The 15,198-nt window shown below is 48.5% G+C and overlaps 2 protein-coding genes across 3 annotated transcripts; one reads left to right on the top strand and one right to left on the bottom strand.

Moving 5' to 3' along the window:
* Positions 1-6,246: 6,246 nt before the first annotated feature.
* LOC119277318 (UDP-glycosyltransferase 87A2-like) lies at positions 6,247-8,786 on the top strand. Its single transcript, XM_037558586.1, has 2 exons — positions 6,247-6,894; positions 7,566-8,786. Exons 1-2 carry the CDS (start codon positions 6,366-6,368, stop codon positions 8,507-8,509), a joined length of 1,473 nt encoding a protein of 490 aa, XP_037414483.1. The 5' UTR covers positions 6,247-6,365; the 3' UTR covers positions 8,510-8,786.
* A 409-nt stretch (positions 8,787-9,195) lies between these two features.
* LOC119277319 (cyclin-B1-1-like) lies at positions 9,196-12,295 on the bottom strand. 2 transcript variants are annotated; one of them, XM_037558588.1, is made up of 9 exons: positions 11,960-12,295; positions 11,316-11,502; positions 11,140-11,227; positions 10,847-11,041; positions 10,642-10,761; positions 10,267-10,515; positions 9,979-10,152; positions 9,692-9,870; positions 9,196-9,598 (listed from the first exon to the last, which is right to left on the bottom strand). In XM_037558588.1, the coding sequence occupies exons 1-9, from the start codon at positions 12,009-12,011 to the stop codon at positions 9,463-9,465; spliced, it is 1,380 nt and encodes a 459-aa protein (XP_037414485.1). In that variant the 5' UTR covers positions 12,012-12,295; the 3' UTR covers positions 9,196-9,462. The 2 variants fall into 2 exon arrangements, with proteins under 2 accessions (XP_037414485.1, XP_037414484.1); XM_037558587.1 differs by having other exon boundaries at positions 11,140-11,233.
* Between the last annotated feature and the right edge of the window lie 2,903 nt (positions 12,296-15,198).

A 15,198-nucleotide genomic window follows, 5' to 3' on the forward strand; every position in this document is an offset into this window, starting at 1 on the left:
TCATCCAACAATACCGTCGAATCAAAATAAGACATTGGTGGTAAGCAGTATGACGATCACCACCCACAACTCTTTGTGTTCTACTCGTGCATATCATCTACGCATAGACCTGGCTTGGATGTCATTGTTGGGAAACGTAGCATGCAATTTCAAAAAAATTCCTGCGCTCATGCAAGATCTATCTAGGAGATGCATAGCAACGAGAGGGGGAGAGTGTGTCCACGTACCCTCGTAGACCGAAAGTGGAATCATTAACTTAACACGGTTGATGTAGTCAAACGTCTTCTCGAATCAACCGATCAAGTACCGAACGTACGACACCTCCGAGTTTTGCACACGTTCAGCCCGATGACATCCCTCGAACTCTTGATCCAGCAGAGTGTCGATGGAGTAGACGAGTTCCGTCAGCACGACGGCGTGGTGATGGTGTTGGTGATGTGATCTACACAGGGCTTTGCCTAAGCACTACGATAATATGACCGGAGGAGTAACCTGTGGAGGGGGGCACTGCACACGACTAAGACAATTGATGTGCTTTGGGGTGCCCCCTGCCCCCGTATATAAAGGAGGAGAGGGGGGAGGCCGGCCCTAGGGGGGGCGCCAAGTGGGGGGAGTCCTACTAGGACTCCCACTCCTAGTCAGCTCCCCCCTTCCTTCCAATGGAGGGGGGAAAGGGAAAGAAAGGGAGGGAGAGGGAAACGAGGGCCGCGCCCCCTCCCCTAGTCCAATTCGGACACCCCATGGGGGGCGCGCGCCACCTCCTCGTGGCCTGCCTCTCCTCTCCCCAATGGCCCATTAACTTTCCCGGGGGGGTCCGGTAACCCCTTGGTACTCCGAAAAATACCCGAACCACTCCAGAACCATTCCGGTGTCCGAATATAACCTTCCAATATATAAATCTTTACCTGTCGACCATTTCGAGACTCCTCGTCATGTCTGTGGTCTCATCCCGGAATCCGAACAACCTTCGGTCACCAAAACACATAACTCATATAATACATATCGTCATCAAACGTTAAGTGTGCGGACCCTACGAGTTCAAGAACTATGTAGACATGGCCGAGACACCTCTCCGGTCAATAACAAATAGCGGAACCTAGATGCTCATATTGGTTCCAACATATTCTATAAAGATCTTTATCGGTCGAATCACAATGTCAACATACGTTATTCCCTTTGTCACCGGTATGTTACTTGCCCAAGATTCGATCATCCGTATCTTCATACCTAGTTCAATTTCGTTACTGGCAAGTCTCTTTACTCGTTCTGTAATGCATCATCCTGCAACTAACTCATTAGTCACATTTCTTGCAAGGCTTCATATGATGTGCATTACCGAGAGGGCCAAGAGATACCTCTCCGATACTCGAAGTGACAAATCCTAATCTCGATCTATGCCAACCCAACAAACACCTTCGGAGATACATGTACAACATCTTTATAATCACCCAGTTATGTTGTGATGTTTGATAGCACACAAGGCATTCCTCTGGTGTCCGGAAGTTGCATAATCGCATAGTCGGAGGAATATGTATTTGACATGAAGAAATCAGTAGCAATAAAACTAAACAATCATTATGCCAAGCTAACGGATGGGTCTTGTCCATCACATCAGTCCACTAATGATGTGATCTTGTTCATCAAATGACAATTCATGTCCATGGCTAGGAAACTTAACCATCTTTGATCAACGAGCTAGTCTAGTGAGGCATACTAGGGACACGGTGTTTTGTCTATGTATTCACACATGTATCAAGTTTCCGGTTAATACAATTCTAGCATGAATAATAAACATTTATCATGAATAAGGAAATATAAAATAACAACTTTATTATTGCCTCTAGGGCATATTTCCTTCAAAATTTTACTTTCGTGCCCAGTTACAGTATTACCGCTTGACTTAAAAGTATTTTGTTTTGTCACATCCAATCTCATTTCTATTTGTCTCGTTTTTTTTTGGCCTTGGTCTTTGCAATAATCCTTCTCGCTCTTCTCGTGTGTTTGTGTTGTGTGTCATAGCTGGTGCCTCCGATTCCGTTGTTAGGTGCTCGAATCCCATCCGTCATACGAGCTCGAAGCGTCTTCGCAACCAAGAAGCTCCTGAGGGGTCCAATGCCCCGCAACGCAACTTTGAGACAACAGCCACCAAGATCAAGGAGCCAGTTGTCAGCTTGGAAGACATGCCTCTAGCAGAGTTTCAGATTTGGAGGAAGCTCAACACCTACATAAAGCCTCGGGAACAGGTAAGGAGCGATGACTTGTTTTGGACCAAGCAACAAAATCTCATCTTCCTAGATGTGATCAAGGCCGAGCAGAACATCTACGTACCCGTTCAGTGTATTGACATGGAGCATCTGAGGAAGAACCAGGCATATTTTGGTGAGCCTATGGATTTGGTGGAGCAGTTTGGTATTGAGGAGATCATCTCGTTCCACCTTGACTATGACCTGGAGATTGTGGCTCGGTTTTTTTCTTCTGTCCACTTCCACTCGGATGTGAAGCGGAGCATGACTTGGATGACAAATTGAAAGAAGATGACTACTGAGTGGAAGGAGTTCATGGATCTGTTGCACGTTCGTGATGAGGGGCTAGATGAGCCTGTTGGTATCCGTCTGCATGCCAACCCAGAGTCTGCTTCCAAGAACAAGCTTCAACCATTCCTGGTTGAGAAGACTTTACCCAATGGCAAGAAGTCTTATGTGTTGAATCCATTTCTCGACATCATGCACTGGATCTTTCGCAACTCTCTTTTTCCTCGCATGGGTGACAAGGACACGGTGCATTCATATCTTGTGGACATTATGCTTATTTGTGAAGATGCGTGTCTTCAACAACTTGGACCACTTGATGTTTCTCACATCATGTGGTGTGAGCTTCGGTCTGCTGTGTTCCATCGTAAGGTTCCCATCTATGGACCCTATTTGCACCTCTTGATTCAGAAGACTTGGGAGAAGCTCTTTCCGGGTGAGGAGTTTCATGCTCCCAACTGGTTTCACCATGAGCCCATTAAGCTACGACAGAAGAACGAGCAGGCTAACACTACTACCCGGGCTGAAGCGGGTTGCCCGCATGGATGTTGATGAAGATGAGATTGCAGAGGAGGAGGAGGAGGAGGACATTTTTGAGGAGTATGAGCCTCCCTCTGCTGAGCCATCTTGGGCTTCGAAGCTCAAAGACAGGGTGAAGAATTTGTTCTGCATGCAGGCCAAGGGGCAGTATCAGATTCACGTTGCTCACAAGGAGAGTTGCCAGTGCGACAAGCACATTTTGACGAAGCTTGGCGAGCACTTCTCGAGTGGGTCTGAGAAGACCATCACACCTGAGGCTGCTTGGATGAATAAGAAGGGCTATCAGTGGGTTGAGTTACATGAGGAGTCCATTCCTGCTGCTTCAGAGGAGGAGATTGTTGGGTGTTCACTACAGTGGGAGCTACCACCTGTGTCTTAGGTGTCCTCTCTGCCTTTTTGGGGTCTTGATGCCAAAGGGGGAGAGAGAGTAGGATTTGCGAGTACTTTGATTTGTATCCTTGCTTTCGTTGAACCTTCGTCATTGCTTTGGTTTGTGTTGTGTGCGTGTGAGACCAGGAGACTTATTTTATCATATGGTGTGAGAGATATGCCATCACTCTTATCCTTTTATTGTCAAGTATGATTAGTAGCTTGTGAGTTTATTTTGTCTTGTGCCCTTATCTGCATGCTCACTTGCTATACCTTGCTTCCATGCTTAGTGTCACTTACCTTGTTGCAAGGATTGCATTGTCTACAAAATATAGGGGGAGTGTTGATCCTAGTGTGTGTGTGTTTTGCAGTCCAAAGCATATCTATAGAATGCACACATCTAGGGGGAGCTTGTCTATATTTTATAGATTTTGGGTTTGCTTATGCTAATTATATATCTCTATGTGCAAATCACGTATTGTCATCAACCCACCAAAAAGGGGGAGATTGTAAGGGCATATTTCTCCCTAAGTGGTTTTGGTGATTGATGACAATGCATTTGTGGACTAATTGTGTGCATTGAGCATTTCAAATATCTCATGTCTAGGCACAAGACGATTCGGTGCCCCTCAGAGCCTATCGAAGACGGTTGTTCTCTATGTTTCTTTTTGGTGGATTTGGGTCGTAGGAAAGCCGTACTATTAAGAGGGAGTCCGCTTCAGAAAGGTTAGGGTGGAATCAACATGTACACATCTGTTCCTTTGCACCACCTTTCCTTCGCTTCGATGGAGCACCGTCCGTTTATCCATGTGTCTGCGATATGAAGGCAGCCAAGTGCTAAAGACCTTGTGGCGTGCGGTAGTACTGCTCAAGGGAGCGGTAGTACCACAGGGGCCAGCGGTAGTACCGCTCCTTGTGAGCGGTAGTACCGCTGCCTCCAGCCCTGACACTGATGCATGCGGAAGTAGGCGCGGGTGTAATTGTTTACATCCACCTTCACGCGATAATACCGCGACGTCTGTCCGGTACTACAGTGCCGTATTTTTTCACAGTTCCAACCTCAGCGGAAGTTGTTACGGAAGTAATTTATTACTTCTATGCATTTCCAGTGCCAATTGATACCTGCCTTACGGTAGTACCATAGGGGCGCGCGATAGTACCGCTCCGGCGGTTCTACCGCTCGTTGCCCTGTGCAACATGCCCTCATCTGGTCACTACCACGCAAGCGGTAGTACCGCACCCTGCAACGGTAGTACCGCGTCGCGCGGGCTGAGAGAGGGGATAACAATTGGATCTTTTCCCCCACTATATAAAGGGGGTCTTCTTCCCCAAGAAGACCACCTCTTCCCTCCCCAAGCTCCATTGTTGCTCAAACCTTCATTTTCACCCGATCTCTCTCCCTAGCCAATCAAACTTGTTGATTTTCTAGGGTTTGGTTGAGAAGGCCTCAATCTACACTTCCACCAAGAGAAATTCGATTCCCCCCACTAATCTCTTGTGGATCTTGTTACTCCTTGGTGTTTGAGCATCCTAGACTGTTGAGGTCACCTCGGAGCCATATTCCATTGTGGTGAAGCTTCGTGGTGCCGTTGGGAGCCTCCAATTATGTTGTGGGGATAGCCCCAACCTTATTTGTAAAGGTTCGGTTGCCGCCTTCAAGGGCACCAATAGTGGAATCACTGCATCTCGCATTTGTGTGAGTGCGTGAGAAGAATAGGTGATCCTAGTGGCTTCTTGGGGAGTATTGTGCCTCCACACCGCTCTAACGGAGACGTACTTCCTCCCAAAGGGAAGGAACTGCGGTAATACATCCTCGTCTCCACCGGCTCCACTCTTGGTTATCTCTTACCTTTACTTGTGCAAGCTTTTATTGTGTTGTATCCCTTGCTTGCTTGTGTGCTTGTTGTTGTTGCGTCATATAGGTTGCTCACCTAGTTGCACATCTAGACAATCTATTTTGATGCTAATTTTTATTTGGTCAAGAAAAGCTAAAAATTGTTAGTTGCCTATTCACCTCTCCCCCTCTAGTCAACCATATCGATCCTTTCAACCCTTATGAATGCAAAGCATGTGCACCCTACCTCTATGAGCATCTCTGGTAGACTGAGCCGACATATCATCTTGAGATTGATGAAGTCATCACAGACAACATCTTCTCCCACTAAACGAGCATCGTCCAAAAGCCTGAAATAATTTCAGAAAAATGCGAGCACCGATATCAAGGCTGGTAGTTGACTTGTCATAATCCACAATTTGACAGTTCACCACCATGATGCTAAACACTGCATAACTTGCCTAACGCGACTGGTGGCGTGTGCGACCCCTCGCGCGCACTCTTTACTTTGTTTTTGAAAGACCGCACTCTATAGTCCACACTGTTGACACGGCAATGCATTGAGCGTGACATTAAAATCTTCTGTCATTGTTTACGGGCCTCAGTTTGAAGGAAACCAAAATGTAGGAATTAGGAGTAATACGGAAATTTGATAGAATGGGACTTGTCATTTTAAGGAATTGTTTTGCCTCGTTCCTACGCACAAAATAAGATTAGAGTGGATGTGTAGATATGTCAAAAACATAGACAATGAATAGTATTACTACGAAATTTTTGTACGCGTTCACCAAATGCATCTATAAAAAATTTCCTACAACTTTCCTAAAAAAATCCTTCAAACCGAAATCAGTGTCTCGAAGATGTTCGTAGGTATAAGATGTACTGTACACGTGTGTGGGGTTACCCGCGGGCCGGCCGGCCAATAGAAAAGATGCTACACGTCGCCGCAGATTCCTCCGCGCGCACGTTGGCGGCTGACACGAGCACCAGAGTCACCGCACCTGCGCGCTCTGCTCACTCCAAACAAACATCGTCTGCGGCGTAGGCAGCGACAGCGCGACGAGAGCCACACACACTCGTCAGTCGTCACGGAGATGGCCGCCGCCGCCGCGGAGCCGTGCCGCTGCCACATTGTGGCGGTGCCGTTCCCCGGCCGGGGCCACGTCAACGCCATGATGAACCTGTCCCGCCTCCTGGCCGCGCGCGGCGCCGCGGTCACCTTCGTCGTCACCGAGGAGTGGCTCGGCCTGCTCCGCTCCTCCTCCTCCGCCCCGCCGCCGCCCGGCGTCCGCCTGCACGCCATCCCCAACGTCATCCCCTCCGAGCACGGCCGCGCCGCCGACCACGCGGGCTTCCTCGACGCCGTCGCCACCGAAATGGAGGCGCCCTTCGAGCTCCTGCTCGACCGCCTCCGTGAGGAGGAAGGGGGGGAGGTCCCGCCCGTCGCGGCCCTCGTGGCGGACACCTACGTGTCCTGGGTCGTGGGCGTCGGCAACCGGAGGGGCGTCCCGGTCTGCTCGCTCTTCCCCATGCCCGCCTCCTTCTTCTCCGCCTACTACCACTTCGAGTCCCTCCCGCCGCGCCTCGTCGACGAGCACGCCCCGGCCGCCGGCGCCACCACAGGTCAGGTTCCTCTTCCAAGCATTTTCTGATAGGCTGATAAAGCTCCCGATTACTGGACCATTAACGTTACTGATTGGGGAACCAACAACATTTCATTCAATTTGTTGGCTGTTGCATCTATCAGGTGTTGGATCTGAATGTACTACCATCTGATTTATAGTTCAGTGAGTACATGTGATTAATTAGTCATTTTCATGTTTGGCAATGTTTATGGACCATGCTCCGCGTCAGTCGGCCCTTTGCACATGCAGCTGCCGGCCCGCATCGTATCACTTGAAATACGTCGGGATGTGCACATAAATAATTAATGGAGCAGTCAAGCAATGGCACTTGAATCAGTGAAATGTTACTGTATATTTTTGGCAGAGTTATCAAGGACCCTAGTTCATGAACAGAACTGAGCCATAGAACTGAGCCATAGATCAAGCTTGAGTTATCAAGGGTCTGCATGCAGTTTTTTTATAGGCCGTCCAAATAGCTAGAACTGAGCCATAGATCAAGCTTGAGAAATTGGTATCGCATATGAGTATTGTTTTAACTGTACCACATGGTTCTCATTTCGGGTGATTTTATTTTTTTTATAGTCATTGTTATAGTGGATATAGTTTGTTCATTTCAGTAATGGACATGGCAGCTTGCAGCATTGCTCAGTCATCCTTTCTTTTCTGCAGATAAATCTGATAAGAGACTTGAGCACTATATCTCAGGCTTTGCTTCAAGTTCAGTAACCTTGTCTGATCTGGAGCCCTTAATTCACAACAAGAAAACAGTAAACCATGTCCTAGCAGCTGTCTCTAGCATCAAGAACGCGCAATGCCTCCTATTCACCACCATGTACGAGCTTGAGGCTGGTGTCATCAACTCCCTAAGGTCAGCACTCCCATGTCCAGTTCTCCCAGTTGGGCCCTGCATTCCCTACATGACACTAGAAGACCAGCATTCCAAGTCCAATGGAGAAGTTACCACCAGTCCAGGAGACTGCTTCACCTGGCTGGACTCTCAACCCGTGAACTCGGTGCTATACGTCTCCCTCGGCAGCTTCCTCTCTGTGTCAGCCTCCCAGCTTGATGAGATAGCATTAGGCCTTGCATCGAGCGGTGTCAGATTCTTATGGATTCTTCGTGAAAAGTCTTCCCGGGTGCGAGAACTTGTCGGCGACACCGACAGGGGCATGATAATGGCATGGTGCGATCAGCTGAAGGTTCTGTGCCATCCTTCTGTTGGGGGCTTCTTGACACATTGTGGGATGAACTCGACACTTGAAGCTGTCTTTGCTGGTGTGCCCATGCTTGCTCTGCCACTGTTCTTTGATCAACCGATTGATGGCCGTCTAATTGTTGAAGACTGGAAGGTTGGACTGGCCCTGCGCGAATGGGCCGATAAGGATGGCCTGATTGGGAGTCAGGACATTGCAAGGGCTGTTAAGAGGCTCATGGCCTGCGATGAGGACAATACCAAGGCGATAAGGAGGCGTGCCCTTGAGTGGAAAGAGGTCTGTGGCAGAGCTGTCGAAAAGGGTGGATCTTCCTATGATAATCTCAGTTCATTGATGCAGATGGTATGCGCGTCGCGATGTACTGAACTTGATCAGCAATGTTCCAAAACTGATGCTTGAAATGCATCATCTCAACCATTGATTTCATTGCTCTATTCAACCATCTTGAACACAATCAGCCATTTGGTTTCACTTTAGCTTGTGGGGGATAATCTCAATTCATTGTCCTGAACTCAATCAGCCATTTGGTTTCATTGCACCTTTAGCTTGTAATCTCAATTCATTGTCCTGAACTCAATCAGCCATTTGATTTCATTGCACTGCAAAGTGGCTACTGTGAAGTTTTTATGATAAGAAAATTTTAATGCGCAAACCACCTCTAAGACATGAATCAACAGTTTTATGAGCAGTGTTTATGAGCAGGCTGTTAGTAGTTTTATGAGCAGGCTCCAAATTATGAAGGTGCAAATATGGTTCAAGATATGGTTCATGTAAGCTGGTTAAATAAGGAGGAAGTTCAGAAGGACTAAAAAAGAAATTGATTGCACATTGTAAAGTGCCTGTGAGAAGAAAAAGTTAATGTGCAGATTTTGTAAATTGCAGTGCCGAAAAAGGCCAGTTCAAATTATGAAGTGCTAAATTGCAAACAACAACTGTGGTTCAGATTTTGAAATTATGATGTCATATTTTGAATAACAGTTACACCATATTTTTAGGAGGAAATTCTGGTTCAGATTTTGAACAACAGTTAAATATCTCACACAACATATTTTTAGGAGGAAATTCAGAATGACAGAGACACCAAAGATTATTCAAATAATTGAATAACTGTCGTAGATAGCATTCAGAAGACATATATATACACCAAGACCAAGGTGTATTTTTATCACACAAATCCTTGTCAACAAGTCAGATAATATGCCTGACTTGCGACCAAACAACAAACTCTTAGCAAACCCTCCTTGCACTCTTCTAAAAGCAAGAAACGAATAGCAATCAACACGGCGAAATGTCAGACAATCCTTCCATCGCACTCCCAAGTCCAGATCCAAAGCAACAAACAGGCGGGCAGCTCATTTGCAGAAGTCGGTCGCAGGCGGGCGCAGGGCGACTCCTCCGAGCTTCTCGCTCGAGTACTTCTTGTAGACGACCTTCAGCTTGCTGTCAGGCGCCGTGGAGTGCGAGGCCACCAGGATCTTGGCCGCCTCCCTGAAACCAATCATCACGCAAAATCAGTCAGTGCCCCTGAATGAAATAATCACAGATTCAAGGCTACAATAGAGACTCAGTAGTGTAGCTTACATCAGCTGCGCTTCAGTGAAGCCAGTGTGGTGCTTCAGAGTGTCGGTCCACAGAGGGGTTTTCTTCAGGGTGAGCCTGGCGGCGTAGACAGCAGCGGCGGCGACCATGGAGGGCTTGGACTGGACCAGACCGTACTGCAGCAGCGCCAGCTCCGCGAAGAAGAAGACGGTGTTCTCCATCTGCACAGACACACATCCAAGAGAAGAATAGGGAAACATCAATCAGCACACAGACTCGCTGATCTGAAGAATCTGCATGCTGCTTATGTAAATGTGAAGTTCTTTTACCTCCTTGTCGTTCTTCTGATCGGAGGAGGAGGCGGCCTTGGCGAAACGGACGAGGAACACGTAGGGCGTGGGCACCGTCAGGTTCCACTCCAGCATGTTCAGGATGGCCTTCTCCATCTTCAGAATCTGCTCCCGGGTGTATGCGCTGTCGGAGATCAAGATGAAATCATTCACCTGCAAGCGTACGCACACAGCCAGCCAGCAATCAGAAACGTGGACTCGATGAATGAACGAACGAACACTGGTGAGTGGAGAAAAGCAGAGGGATGGATTCAGCTTTTTACTTACCTCAGGAGCCCAAATCTCTTCGTACTTGCAGGCGATGAGGAGGGCGGAGACGCCCACCAGCTGCAGCTCCCGCCGGAGCACGGTCTGCAGCGAGAGGTACATGTCGATGATATACACCGTGAGATACAGCGACTCTGGCATCAGGTCGAACTTCTGGTGCACTTCCAGGATCCAGTCGATGAGGATGCCCCTCATCTTGGCGTTGATCTCCACCTGGGAGTCCATGTAGTCCTTGGCCCGGCACTCGTTCTGTCAACAGGGCATGGATGGAAACAACACCTTCATCAGATTCAGAGACCCGGCAGGCAGGAGATCACAATGCTTTTTTGCACACTCTAGTACTCTACTGCTGCATAAGGGAGCCCGTGTTTTTACCTCGGCGACTTTGTAGAATTTGTAGATATCTTCGATGTAATCGACGACGGCGAGCTGGTTGTCGCCGTCAAGCTTGTCGATGTCCTGGATCGCTGGCTCTTCGGTGATTCCGGCTGCAAACTGGCATTGCAATGGTGGATCAGAATCAGATCAGACAAGGTCTAAGAAGCAAAGTGTTCGACTGTCCACAGGTGAACGCGCGTACCTTGGAGCGCGCCGAGAGCACGTGGCTGAGGGTGGTGACCACCTTCTTCCTCGAGTACTTGCGGACGGAGCTGACGCTGCCGGCCTCCGACTTGGTCACGTCCGAGTCGGAGCTGATCTCGATCACGTGCTCCGGTGGAGGAGGGGCGGGCTTGACATGATGAGCCCTCCTCACCGCAGGTCTCGCCACCGGGTTCTGCAGCAACCAAAGCCAGGCGACGCTCCGATCAGCACCGAGACCAGATATGATTCAAATCAGGATGAGGAGGGAGGAGGGCATGCGTGCGTACGTACCTTTGCTTTCTCCTGCGCGTTCTTGAGGAGCTGGGCGCCGAAGTTCCTCGTGACGGGGCGGTTCACCGGCTCATGGGGCTGCGGCTTCCTGTTTCTAAGAACGCAACGTAAGCGGGAGTTCCATAGGAAGAAGAAGAGGAGGAAATCGCACCGAAACGGATAGATTTGTTGCTTACCCTTCGGCCGCGCGGACGTTGACGACGTTGGCGATGTCGCCCAGGGGGGCGCGCCGGTTGTTGGCCTCGAAGTTGCCGATGTCGCCAAGGGCGCGGCGGGTGTTCTTGGGGTCGGGCCTGCCTGCCATGGCCACCTTCTGCTGCTTGCCCATGGCGGGGACACCACCACCACCACCACCACCTAAAGCTGCACGGCAGAAACAAGAAGTCAGATCCGTCGCGAGGAGGTGGATCAAATCAAACCACATCAAATCGCCATCAGAGTCGAATCTTGCGTCGGAAGCTGCTCTAGCAGCAATCAATTCAGACCAAAAACGAGGATTAGAATCTTGAACAATTAATCGCATAGAAAGCCACGGATCGGAAGCTTGAAGCGCAATCTTCACAAGAAATCGTCCGGGACAAACAAAAACACATCAAGAATTCACCCCAACCAGACAGGGCGTCAGGGCCGAAACGAACACCCTCAAGAAACTCATCTTTCCCCCCAAAGAAACCCATCCTTTCCCCCAAGAACCCATCTTTTCCCGAGACCAGAACAAGAACCAGGAACCAGCAAAGAATCCACCCAGGGGAACCGTACAACGCCAAAGGAAGAAGAAGAAGAGGAGAAAGGGAGGGCAGGATCCCGTCGGCGCACGCACCTCTGTTCTGCTGCTGAGCGGCAGCGACGTTGTTGTGCGCGCGTGCGGCCATCGCGTCCCCCTCCTCGCCTTGCCCAAAGATCCCCGAGAGCACCGAGGAGAAGAAGCGCGCAACCCGCGAGCCCTCTTCCCCGCCGGCGAGCGCAGCCACGGTGGGTTCCGGCGAGCTCTACGGCGACCCTTCTCGGCAGCTCTTCACCCTCCGACTCTTCTCGCCTCGCCTAGTTATGAATCGACCTTTGCCTCGCGCTTTCGTGCCGTGGGCGGATCAATCGGTGGCGTGATGGGGGAGTTCTTGGAGGGATTGGGGGTCTGGGTTCCGGAGGAGGGGAGGAGAGATATAGGACGAGGACGGGCAAGGTCCGAGCCTGTCGGGGTGGGCGGCGGCGTGGGCCTCTGCGCGGAGCGGGGGCGAGGAGGAGGAGCGGCTGGCTCCCTCCAACGGTCGGTAAGGGCTCGGATCGCAACGGTCGGGGCGCGGGATCGGACGGCCGAGATTGAACGGGGGCACTAGCCGTTGGGTGGCTGGCCTCCAAGCTGGAAACGGGAGCGAGTTGTGTAGGACACGTAACGCCAGAGCCGCGTTGGATATATGGTAAGAAATTAATGGCCACTGTTATTGGAGAGATTTTGTGTTGTGCAGTATGTACGACGGATTCACAAGATCCCTTTGACGTGTGGTTTTCTTTCTTTTTATTTATGGTTCATTCATTCACTGGCCATTGCGTGCTCTGGGTTGGTAAGGCCAGGTACCAGCTGGTGGAAACATTCAACCTCTTCTTTCGAAAATATGAAATTCTCTTTCCGAAAGCGAAAAATGCCAAATTCTTTAACTCTTTCCTAAAGCGAAAAATGTGAGGTTCTATATGTTTTTATGGTCAAATTTGTTTAACTCTTTCTATAGAGGGCGGCGTTACCAAGCTTGTGTCATCTAAACCCGCAATGTACCGTACATATAAAAGTTATAACCTCCGTTAAACAAAAAATAAACTTTGAATAAGGGTCACAATTCAGATCTTTTTGAGCATTGATTTTGTGTTTTTTTTGTCCAGAGCTCCCTCAATGTCAAAACCTGAGCATCTTCGATGCCATAAAATTTTAGGGTTTTTTTTGTCATATTTGCTAATTTTTTTCAAATTTACTTTCATCCGACAACTGATGAGCTTGGGATCTACAATCAACTGTCGAGTTTCTATATTCATATTTGTGTAGTATGGAACTACACCAAACTTATATTGTACTAATATCATCCAGTTTCATAAGATTTGCACACTATGGAGTCAAGAAGCATCCATGGTTATGTTTAGCGCGGATTATATTCTTGATCAAGTATTCTATGTCGAGCGGATACTTCTTAAAGCATACGTATCTAGCCAGATGTTGCTTGGATACTCCCCTAATACGACATGATACGTATCCTTCGATTTACTTTTAAAAAAATAATATTTGATACGCGTCAGATACTACCCTTATGACCACCTCTAATAGGCTGAGTCGGGACATCATCTTAAGATGTACAAAGTCGCCACAAACGCCTTCGTCGACGGGAACGTATCCTACCACTAAACGCACATCGCCGGAAGACCTAAAATAAATCTAGAAAAATGTGAGCACCAGTGTCAAGTCTGAGACTTGAACTCTAATGGAGAGGAGATACCACTGTCCTCCTAACCATCCAACCATGTATTGGGCGTACCTCCATATCCCCGTATCGTAATTCTTAGAATAGATGTATCAGGCGTATCCATGTGTCATGTATCTGATACCTATCCAAGTATCCACACGGTGTAGCAAGTATTTGTGAAATATGACATTTTTGCCGGATTTAAATTTTCTATGATGTTTTATCGCATTTAAAAGCTATAGTTCTCCAAATTACGAGATGTAAGGATCGGGGTGACTTAAACTTCGCGTCACATTGAAATTACGTGCAATTGACCATAAAATATATGCAATTTCTATGTGTGTGTGTGTGTGTGTTTTTTTGTTGCATCTGTTTTTGTGGGCTTAGCTCGATTTCTGCCATGGGTTCATTGTTCACGATGGGGTTTGAATCAAGGTATTCTGCAATTTATCTTGGAGTCTGGTTTAGATGACCACAAATTGATTACGGTAAACAGAATTACAAACGATGAAACACACACAAGTTGTACATTACACAAAGTTTCAAACCCGCCTAATTCTTAAATCTGGTAATGTCGATCGGAATTTACATATAGTTCTCAAATACAGTATAATTAGAGCGCAACACTGAAATCAGCTTAGAAATGGAGATCACTCTATTTTCACATCACCTTTGTTGGAAATTGCACCTAGCACACAGGAGGCCAGATTGAGAAGAGACCATGAATCCTGGCCAGTTGGTAAGAGTTTCAAAACTTCATTTACTCCAACGAGCAAGTACTAGCGCATTACAAGATGCCCGGCTGAAAGGCATGTGAGCCCGTGGTCCAGCGGTCCAGCCCCGCACTGACAAGAGCTCGGTGGCTTTCGGATTGAAGATAGAGCAGTGCTATGGGGACGATAAAGTTTGGACGACTTGTGCACGACGGTTAAATCCAGCCGAAGAATGTCGAGCACAGCCCAGCAGCGGCCGCTGGATCCCTCGATCGTGCAGTTATCGTCCAAACACTGTCGTGTGTGAAGCATTTTCGTTGAAGATAACCTTGGATTGCCTTGGCTTGCGCTGCGTTTGCATGTGACAAAGTGAGATCCGTACGTTGCAGCGGCCTATGCGCTGTCTGTCAGGTATCTGAAGTGCAAGACTCTTTCAGTTATCGGACGGCTAGGAGCGGAGACAAGTGGATTCAATGGCTCGCGTGCTCGCCGTAGTTTTAGGGGTACTGTAGTAATTCATTGACTGTAACCAGGGCTATATAACAGCCACTCCCAGCTCCTGCGTGGGCATGTCATTTTTGTCTGGTGATCTAAATCACTTTACTCCTATACTTTACAGCTACCACACTCTGTAATATATACAATTCCTCTTGGCTTGGCCAAATTCGATCCCCAATCAGACCTCAAAACCTAGTTCGTCAAGCTTACTAGTGTCCAGATCCTATCAGGGCATGACAAATGGTATCATGAGCCAGGCGATCTCTCGGCGTCGGGAGCGCGCGATGGTGCGCTAGTTCGTTCCCACCCTCTTTTTCCCACCCTTTTTTTTCGGCGGCGTTGGAGGCGGGGTGCCGGCGGCGCGTGGTGGCGGTGCGAAATTCGGCGGCAACTTGCAGGGCGGG

This window comes from Triticum dicoccoides, chromosome 3B, assembly GCF_002162155.2.
Source record: "Triticum dicoccoides isolate Atlit2015 ecotype Zavitan chromosome 3B, WEW_v2.0, whole genome shotgun sequence".
In the NCBI taxonomy this organism is placed as follows: Eukaryota; Viridiplantae; Streptophyta; class Magnoliopsida; order Poales; family Poaceae; genus Triticum; species Triticum dicoccoides.